The sequence below is a fragment of the Notothenia coriiceps genome, unplaced genomic scaffold, assembly GCF_000735185.1.
Source record: "Notothenia coriiceps isolate Sejong01 unplaced genomic scaffold, NC01 NC01_scaffold00016202, whole genome shotgun sequence".
NCBI classification, from domain to species: Eukaryota; Metazoa; Chordata; class Actinopteri; order Perciformes; family Nototheniidae; genus Notothenia; species Notothenia coriiceps.
Window position 1 is genome coordinate 9,930 of NW_011348903.1, and position 9,586 is coordinate 19,515.

The following is a 9,586-nucleotide window of genomic DNA, read 5'->3' on the forward strand; positions in this document are numbered from 1 at the left end:
TAACATTAGCGTTAAGAAAGCTTACTTATAATATCTGCCACAACATAAGTAACCGGATCAGAGTAACATTAAGTACAGTCCGCGGCATATCACATCATAATGTATCATTTCCTTATCTGAGTCAGCTGAGCCGTATCTGGCCGTGCAACACTCACAGTGTCACATACTGTATGCAGAAGTGATTATTTGAAGCAACACATTAAGTTGACGAAACACTCGAGTCAAATGTAATTAAAGTCAGATCGTGTCTTAGACGGGGCAGTGATATCATAAACCTGTTAATGTACGCATTCAAAAACACGTTTTCTGTTACCAGCTGTATTCACCTTGCAGGTGCAGCTATGTGGCTTTGATCCTGGATAAAGTGTTTAAGTCATGGATGTTTAAAGTTTAACTTCTTCATATTTGTCTAATATTATAGTTCCCTTTTCATTCAGGAAGTATGACGCTGCGCTGTCAGTACGCTTCTCCATGTTTGTGATTGGTCGAATGCTCCAAATACCACCCCTTTCATGTGAACGTGCACCTAACTAGATAGGACACGGCTGGCTTGAGCGATCCACTTGATAACCAGCGTCAGAGGACCGTTTAGCGAGAGCGCGTATGTTTTGCATTAGGCCAACGGGCTAACTCAAACATATCCAGGTTAGGTTGAACCGGCTTCGTAGTACAGGCCTCTGGTATTTGTGTTCAAAATGTAAGAAGTAAAAAGTCAACAGAAAAATAAGTAGTGGAGTAAAGTACTGATACCAGAAAAATGTGCTTATGTACAGTAACAAAGTATTTGTACTCCAATACTTCCCACCTCTGACTATATCCAGCGTATGCATGTTGTTGTGTGGTGTCTAATGAGCCCATTTGGTGCAGGTCTCACCAGAGTTTCCATCGTTCAGGACCATCTTGCTGTAGCGGGACTCGATCCCTTTCTGGCAAACGGTCTGAAAGCCGAACCTGACCCTCCCGCACGGCTGCAGATTCAACAACATGAACACAAAGTCGTTTTTGTTGTGCAGCGACAGCACTTCCTCCGTGACGTGGTTCAAACCGTCCAGGTGGAAGGTGGTGAGCAGGAAGGAGGACAACTTGTTGTTTCCAGGACAATCCCAGGCCAACGACATGCTGCTGCCATTAAACAACGTCACCTTGAAGTCTCTGGGAGTGTCTGGGTCTGGTGGGAAACAGAAACGGTTAGGCGTTTTTGATTCTTTAGGTTATAATTTTAAAAATATAAGCTATCTATCCAATACAAATTATAAAGCGTAGTCTAACACTTCAAAATCGACTCAACATCAGTCCACTGAGAGTACAAATATGGCCACTTTCTGGTAAAAACTGCCATTTTAGATCCTAAAAATGCAAGAAATGGATTGAACATTCTCAATAGCCCCCAAATACACTCCAAATCAACAAAGCAAATGTTTTAACTGCATTGTTTGCATAGGCTACAATGCTAATTAACATTAATGCAATTTGTGCAATGAGTACTTTTACTTTTGGTACTTTAAGTATATTTTGATGAGAATACTTTTCTACTTTTACTTGAGGAACATTTTGAATGCAGGACTTTTACTGTAACAGAGTATTCCTACACTCTGGTACTTCTCGACTCAAGTACAAGATCAGAGTCCTTCTACTTTTACTCAAGTACAAGACCTGAGTACTTCTCCGTCCTCTGAGTACATACCGGTGATAGTAGAAAGGCAGGTGAGGGTCTGAGTCTCCACACAGGCCACGTAGTTGCTGCAGGACTCCAGAGCTGTGAAGCGGTAATGGTTGTCTGTGGTTGTGTCCATGCTGAGAGTTTTATATGAACCCAGCTCACTGTGGTAAAGATTCACAGTGAGACTGGATGATGATGATGGAGGGTTCTCCACCCAGGAAACCAGCAACATGGAGGGACTCCTGGACTCCAGTTGGATGGGGAAACGCATAGTGTGGCCTGGGATGAGCAGAAGTGTAGTTGCAGTCAAACAAAGGCATAGTACATTTAAAGCAGTGTAAATAGACCCATAAACATCGTGAAACTTATCCTCAATACGGAAATGCAGTTGGAGTTAAACAAAGGCATAAAATGTAGTTTGAGTCAAACAAAGGCATAGGCAATTTAAAGCAGTGTTAATAAACCCATTAAATAATGGAGACATGTCACAGTAGAGACACTACATACTGATATACACCTGAAAATAAGCATATCAGGGCCTCTTTAAAAATGGAGGTCTGGTTGACAATTAAATACAATAAATAACTGAATAAACAAAAAGACAATCTCACCAATTGCAAGGAAGAAGTGGTCGTCCTGGTATAAGAATAATGTGCTATTCTCACATGCAAACACTTCAGTGGGGCTCAGAATCTCCAAGAACCCCTGAAGAAAGAACAAGTTAGCAAGAGTGAGCTGGACTGTGTTCAGAATCTAACATATATAATGTATAATATTGTATTTTTGATATATCATAAGTACCTTTGTGGCACTTGTTGGTTTCTCTTGGGGTTTCTGACGGCCTCTGATCTCAGTGAACCTTGTCCCTAAAGATAAACACATTTACATTTTAAAAACTAGTGATTTTTAGTATGCTAGGATATTTTAAAAGATACTTACGTGGGCTAATTCTTAAAGTCCATGCCTCAACGTTGTCGCCATACTGAAGGGTGAGCTTGTTTTCAACACCTGGAGGCACCATCAGAGAGGTGACCTTCCCCTCCTTCCTGATGTTTCCTAATGCGGTGTCATTCAGCCATACGTTCACATCCTGCCTGAAAAGATGGAAAAATGCATGTTTAATGATACCCTATTGATTATATGTACACAAGTATTAATTTGAGTATTTCCATTTAAAGCTTATTTACACTTCTACTGAACTACATTTCAGAGGCAAATATCATACAATATATTATTATAAAATATGATATGATCCTGTCTTTACCACTATTAAATACATGAGTATTGGTGAAAATACCGAGTATATTAGTACAATGCATGAGTTTTTAATATATATAAAACTAACTGGTTATTGTATTGGAGAAGAAGTAAAAACAATACTACGTAAATACAATACTATAGGAAACAAATATTGGAGTAACATTGAATTTATTAATGCCGATTTAACCATTAATATATGATATGTTAATTTTTTACTATATATCCAGATTTGCCGATTAGCACACAGTCTCTTTAATCTGTAACGAAGACTGCACGTGCACACGACTAAAAAACGTGCTTTCCTCGCGCTCACCTTTCCAGGACATGGTTGGTGTCCATCCAGCAGATCGAAAAGGACATATCATGGCACCGTCCTGCAGGAAAACCACTCAAAGTATCTCCAAAATGCAACAAAACCTGGATTATTTCCACTGCGTAACATGTGTGCTACTCACCAAACATTATGGTGTGAGGCACCAGGATGAAAAAGATGAAGGAAAACTCTAAAGAGTTCCTGGAAACACAAACGCGGATTAATTATCTGATTTTGAGTCAGATAATACTGAATATTAACGTATTTATATCTTACATTTTCTGTGTTATTCCAGCAAAGAAGAGCATTTTGTGTTTCTCAGAGTCGAGGCTTTTTTGGACTCCTAATAAGTGGCAGGTGTGTGCTGCCTTCACGCACCTGATCACGTGTCGTACTTTTCAGCGTTTAATGCAATTTTATACTTTTTTTAAATTGTTATTTAGGAGATTTCATGGGAAACTCAAGTCTGCAGTGAGTGTTTGTAATTGATATTAAGATATAAACAGAACTAAGAAAAATACAAATGTAATAATTGACTCTTAAATCCATCCGTGTGTGTGAGCTTAACTGTATGTATTAAACTAAAATGGCATTTGAGATACTTGTACTTTACTTGAGTATTCTCATAAAATATTACTATATACTTCTGCTCTACTACGTTTTGGAAGCTAATGTCGTACTCCTTTACTACTTTATGTACGATTTATTTACTATTTACTTTACAGATTACAGATTTTGTCACACAATACTTAGCCAAAACTATTAAAACATGATTATTCGGTATAGATTAAACCCTCACAAATTATATCAAACTAACTAAACCATGAGTGTGATAAAAGGAAATTAATTGGGAGCAATTCTGCTAAGAAGTGTTTCTGTTAAAACATATTTCACAGTTCCAGCTTCTTAAATGTGACGATTTGCTGCTTTTGCTTTAAAATATAAACATATTTTTAGAGTTCTTTACTCCAAATACTTTAAGTACATTATCCTTATTATATACTTTTACTTAGGTACCAATCTTGATGCAGTACTTTTACTTAAAACAGTCTACAGTCTGGTATTAGGGTGCGCAAAGCATTGTGGGGATTTTAAGGACGCAAAGTCTACCCATGTGCAGCCTCGAAATTTCCCCCAAACCAAGGACGCGGCCTCGGTGGAATTCCAAGTATGCTGGAGATTGGAACAGTCTTTCGGCGGCACTCGATGACGTAGCATCCTTGAAATATTGTCTTGGAAGCCAGAATCCTCGAGATTGGGAAATGGCCACAGTTCTGTTCCGCCAGAAACTAAATCAAATCCTCCATGCTCTCAAGAAGCCTCCCGTGAGTTACTGCAGTTGTTAAAAGGAAAGGTGATGCAACACAGTAGTATACATGCCCCAGCTTTTTTTGGAACATGTTGCAGGCATCGAATTCAAAATGAGTGAATATTTGCACAAAAACTTGATAAATTGAGTTTATCAGTTTGAACAATAAATATCTTGTCTTTGTAGCGTATTCAATTGAATATAGGTCGGAAAGAATTTGCGAATCTTTGTATTCTGTTTTTAATAATGCGTTACACGATGTCCCAAATTCAATGGAATTTGGATTCGTAGGAACCCCCCTCTCCTAGAGCTGGAAGTTAAGCGATATACTGCTTTTTTCAGCATTTCCGTTGTCATTTCAGCCGGTGTACTTCTGTTCGTTTGTTATTTTGTTCAAACCACAAACAGAAAATTGAAATACCAGGCCCTCCACTGGAACGGCTCTCCTGAGGGTTTCTAACGACATCCTGATGGCTTCTGATGTGGGTGATTGTGAGTGTTAGTACTTCTTGACCTAAGTTCTGCGTTTGACACTGTAGACCACCATCCTGATCAAGAGGTTACGTGACTGGGTGGGCATATCTGGCATAGCATTAGACTGGTTTGCATCATATCTTGCCGACAGAAGTTTCACCGTCTCGATTGGAGACTATGTGTCAGACTCCTCTCCACTGTCCTGTGGTGTACCGCAGGGCTCGGTCTTGGGGCCTCTGTTATTCTCCCTATATTTGCTACCCTTATGACATGCAGATCATAAACAGTTTTAACATTATCACTTATACGCGGACGATATCCAGCTCCACATTTCATTCAAACCTAGTGAGGCTTTTAGGATATCTAGACTCTTATAATGTCTTAGTGCTATTAAGGACTGGACGGCAGATAACTTCTTACATCTCAATGCTGATAAGACCGAGGTTCTGGTTGTTGCACCAGAAATGATTACGCCCTTGATTCTGAAAAGTCTTGGACCATATTCCTCTGCTGCCAACTCCAAACTACGCAACTTAGGGGTAATATTTGACCAATCTGCATCGTTTGATACCCATGTTAAGCAACTGACGAGATCCTGTTTCTTCCACCTACGAAATATTAGCAAACTGAGATCTGTAGTTTCAACACCCGACCTAGAAATTATTATCCATGCATTTATTTCATCTCGCATTGATTACTGCAACGCGTTGTTCTCCTCTCTCAGCTTGTCTGCCCTTGGTCGTCTGCAGTCAGTCCAGAATGCAGCTGCAAGACTTCTCTCCCGGTCAAACAAACGGACCCACATTACCCCGATACTCAGATCACTTCACTCGCTCCCTGTAGTTTATAGGATTAAGTTCAAAATCCTCACTCTCAACTACAGAGCTTTGCACGGTCAGACTCCTGCTTATGTGGCCGACTTAATTCATCCTTATACATCAGCCCGCCCACTCAGGTCTCACAGGCAAAATGTACTGTCTGTCCCTCGTACCCACCTTAAGACCCGCGGTGATCGAGCGTTCGCAGCTGTGGCTCCTAAACTATGGAATGCTCTGCCTGCTCATCTACGGTCTGCGGACACTGTTGACTCTTTTAAACTATTTTAAAGACATTCCTGTTTGGGCTGGCGTTTGGGTAACCGGTGTGCTTGATTTTATTCCATTTTATACTATGTTTTTAATTTGCTTGTTTTAAATTTTGTTTGTAAGTTTTGTTTTGTGTTTTTATTGTGTCTTAATTATGTTCTGGTTGCTTTTATGACTTCTTAACATGTGGCTTATGTGTTCATTGATCATTGTACGCCTCCTATGTTGATGTCTTATTGTTTTGTCAAGCACTTTGTGACTTTGTCTGTGAAAAGCACTTTATAAATAAACTTTACTTACTTAATGTAAATACCCGTATGGCTGGTTGTGGTGGATCACAAATGATGTGGCACCTCTATTCAAATTGATAATCTTTGAAACAACACAACAGTTTATCGTGTAAAAAAGAAGTTTTGCCCACAAGTATTTGTTATTTCTTAGATTTAGGTCGCTCTGCAATACAATTCATTCAGAACAATTGCATGGCTGTTGGCAACACATCCCATCCCATTTACTAAATAAAGTCTATGGGGCAGTTCCTTATTCCTTTTTCGTTTTAAGTATTTTGTTGTGTGAATTAATCTCAACCCATTATAACCCTTTTAGGGTTTGGCAAAAAAAAATAACTCATACTTATCAACCCACAACTAAAAGCACAAAACAGTAAACATTCATACAATACTCGTCATTCTGACAAAACAGCATCTTTTTTATTTATTTTTTTACAATTTGTTTATTGAACTTTTAAAAAAAATGTTAGAAACAAACAGAACAGAAAAAAGGGGACAGGACTGAGACAGGACGAATACAGACAAAACAAAATGAAAAACTAAAGGCTCAGAATCTAAATCCATTATTAATAAGAAAATGAAGAAGTAAAAGTCAAACAATGTGTTTAATGGGAACAAAAACACCAACAAATCAAATCAAACTAATTGTTTAGTATGTGTAATACATTAACAGTGTTACACCAATACTTTGATAAACATCCTACCATCATCAAAATAACCGGTTACTGTTCCTTAAAAAACACATTCAAATCTTCTGAGGTATATTTTTATGAATATACAGTATGACTTTGAAGTTAAGTTGGATGTAATTTAATATTAAGGCTGGTATTATAATTTGTTATACCTCTCAACTTCAAGGCCTGCGGGGCCAAAATTGGTCCACGACCTCATTTTATGTTTCCCGCAAGAGCTTGCAAAGAATATAATATACACTACAATTGGCGTAATTGTTGAATAAGTGCCTGATAAATAAATTATATATTATTATTATCTAGCCGCCCTTTTGAGGACATGTGTAGGAGAAGAGAACATCCATCATATTCTTAATAATAGGAGGTTGTGGGTGCAGGTTGTTTGGCAGGTGGTGAGCAAGGACCATCTCCCAGGCATCAATCAGATGAACATTCAGTCCTTTAAATATGGCTCTTAGCACCTTATCACACTGCACTGAGAACCAGTCGCTGTTGTTTATCGCCACATCAAGCAACAAAGCTTTGGGGTTTGCAGTCCTGATGATGATCACCGTTTTTGGAGCCCTGCCCAACAGCCGCACCACCGCCCTGCGGATCCTTTGTAGCCGCCGGATGTACACCTCGATGGGGAAAGAACCAAAGTGAGCCCAGATGCCAAAAACGACAACAGTGTTGGGAACCCCGATCAAGTCATCTAGTTCATTGGCAATGTAACGAATGTCTTTCATCGAGCCGATAAAACGGAGAGGAGGACCATGGAGGCGGAAAGTCACCATGATTTTGTTTTCGTAGTCTAAGGCCAGGAAAGGTCCAGTTTGCCTCGAGCTGCCCAGGTTAAACTCCTTAAGATCTAAAGGTATCAGAGGAAACAGATTAAGATGCAGTGTGAACGTAATGAAACTGTTTTATTGATTAGTTACCTGGTAGTGCTGCGTTGAGGAACTCAAACCACTGCCTGATGGTAGAGTCTCCATACAGGTGGACCACTTTGCCTTTTAGACACTGAGTGATGGCAGATGCACCGGTGAATTGGCGAACTTTGGTGCCATCTAGTGCTCGCCATAAACCCTGGTAGTAATAGCCAGAGGCTTGAAAGTTCACAATGCTGCTCTCCACCTCTGGTTGACCTGAGAGAAAGTTAAAGGATAATAGGAGGGTTGTTTTACATTTGTTACTCTCCACCTTAACCAAATCAAAGTATAAAGTGAATGTATGAACATGTTATGGCCTCACTCCTGAGAGACACTGCAACAGCTGGGCTGTGTTGACAAAGTTTGAGCTGAGAGCTGCATGCTCCCTTTGCTCCTGTCAAATTGGCCTGTTAAATACATCTCTGAACTGGAGAATGATCCCCAGAAGAAAGAGTTTTTTTTTCTTTTCCTGCCCCTATACTTTCGTCATCTGTACATGTAGCACATTAGATATTGAATTCAGTGATAAATGCATTCCTTACCTTCCTTTTTTGGTAAAACAGTGACACCGGCAGGTCCTGAAGCCGGAATGCAGACTTTCAAGTTGACACGACTGAAGAAAAGCACACACAATACTACAATAAACATTAATATCCCAAATGCATGTGCTTGCACTATTTTTCTTTTGGTATTTACTTGCACTATCTTTTCTGTTTTTCAGGTTTATTGTGTTGCACTCAGTGGCGTAGCCAGGAATTATTGTGTGGGTGGGCCTGGAGAAATGTAGGTGGGCCAGGGGGAGACATATTAAGCGTGGGGTCTGAGCTGAAACTTCATTAATGATTTTTTAATGCACTAATAGAACATAAGCATAAATTAGTAGTGAAAACAAAAACATAGGCACGGCAGCCTCAGAATGTGTTTAAAACTGACATCCACATAGGGATGGGTATCGTTAAGGTTTTAACGGTACTACTACTTTTATCAATACCGCTTATCGATCCGGTCCTTTAACGGTACTCTTATCAGTTATTTTGGAGAAAAAAAGAAGGTAAACTAACTAAACAAATTGAGAACGAAACTAGCATTGCTTTTTATTTAAATTAAATACATAATATTTCACATCAAAAGAAACAATAATGGTTAAACTAATCTTATTAAATAATCTGATGACAGAATTGTAAACAGAATAGCTGACACTTTAACTAAATAAATAACTCAAGTTACCTCTAATCATTAACACATGTTTGTATAATGTAGTTAACTCCGTGTGTTGCTGCTAGCATACATAACACCTGACGTGGAAACGTTACTCGTGGATGGGGCAACAGAGCTACTTGAAAGACAGTCGAAAACGATGCATTTCTCCGTCTGGATGTGGAGCACTTTTGCTAAATGTTTAGATAAATTGCTCGTGTTACCGCCCCTACATGCTAAACTCTTATTGCACTTTTGGCAACGAGCATTGTCCACATCGAGACGGGTAAAGTTTAACCACACCTCGGAGCGCGTTCTCTCCGCCATCTCCGCAGTGTGTCGCTGCATGTAGCAGCTGCGTGTGTGTAAACTGCCCCGCCCCCTCTCACACAGAC

General features: G+C 39.4%; 2 protein-coding genes across 2 annotated transcripts; both read right to left on the reverse strand.

Annotated features, from left to right (window-relative positions):
• Positions 1-874: 874 nt before the first annotated feature.
• On the reverse strand, positions 875-3,591 carry LOC104949436 (uncharacterized; the record flags this gene model as incomplete). Its single annotated transcript, XM_010775794.1, has 8 exons — positions 3,510-3,591; positions 3,376-3,434; positions 3,234-3,294; positions 2,600-2,754; positions 2,462-2,526; positions 2,272-2,365; positions 1,685-1,939; positions 875-1,168 (listed from the first exon to the last, which is right to left on the reverse strand). Coding segments are annotated over exons 1-8 (1,015 nt in total), but the record flags the coding sequence as incomplete, so codon positions are not given.
• A 3,216-nt stretch (positions 3,592-6,807) lies between these two features.
• On the reverse strand, positions 6,808-8,642 carry LOC104949437 (NXPE family member 3-like). Its single transcript, XM_010775796.1, has 3 exons — positions 8,537-8,642; positions 8,004-8,210; positions 6,808-7,933 (listed from the first exon to the last, which is right to left on the reverse strand). Exons 1-3 carry the CDS (start codon positions 8,640-8,642, stop codon positions 7,383-7,385), a joined length of 864 nt encoding a protein of 287 aa, XP_010774098.1. The 3' UTR covers positions 6,808-7,382.
• Between the last annotated feature and the right edge of the window lie 944 nt (positions 8,643-9,586).

Bases quoted from the DNA above. Each gene is read 5' to 3' on its own strand.
- LOC104949437 (XM_010775796.1), bottom strand. From the start codon at position 8,642: ATGTTTATTGTAGTATTGTGTGTGCTTTTCTTCAGTCGTGTCAACTTG. The intron at 8,211-8,536 runs GTAAGGAATGCA...ACTTTCTCTCAG, and splicing joins TGTTTTACCAAAAAAGGAAG to GTCAACCAGAGGTGGAGAGC. The intron at 7,934-8,003 runs GTAACTAATCAA...TGATACCTTTAG, and splicing joins CCTCAACGCAGCACTACCAG to ATCTTAAGGAGTTTAACCTG.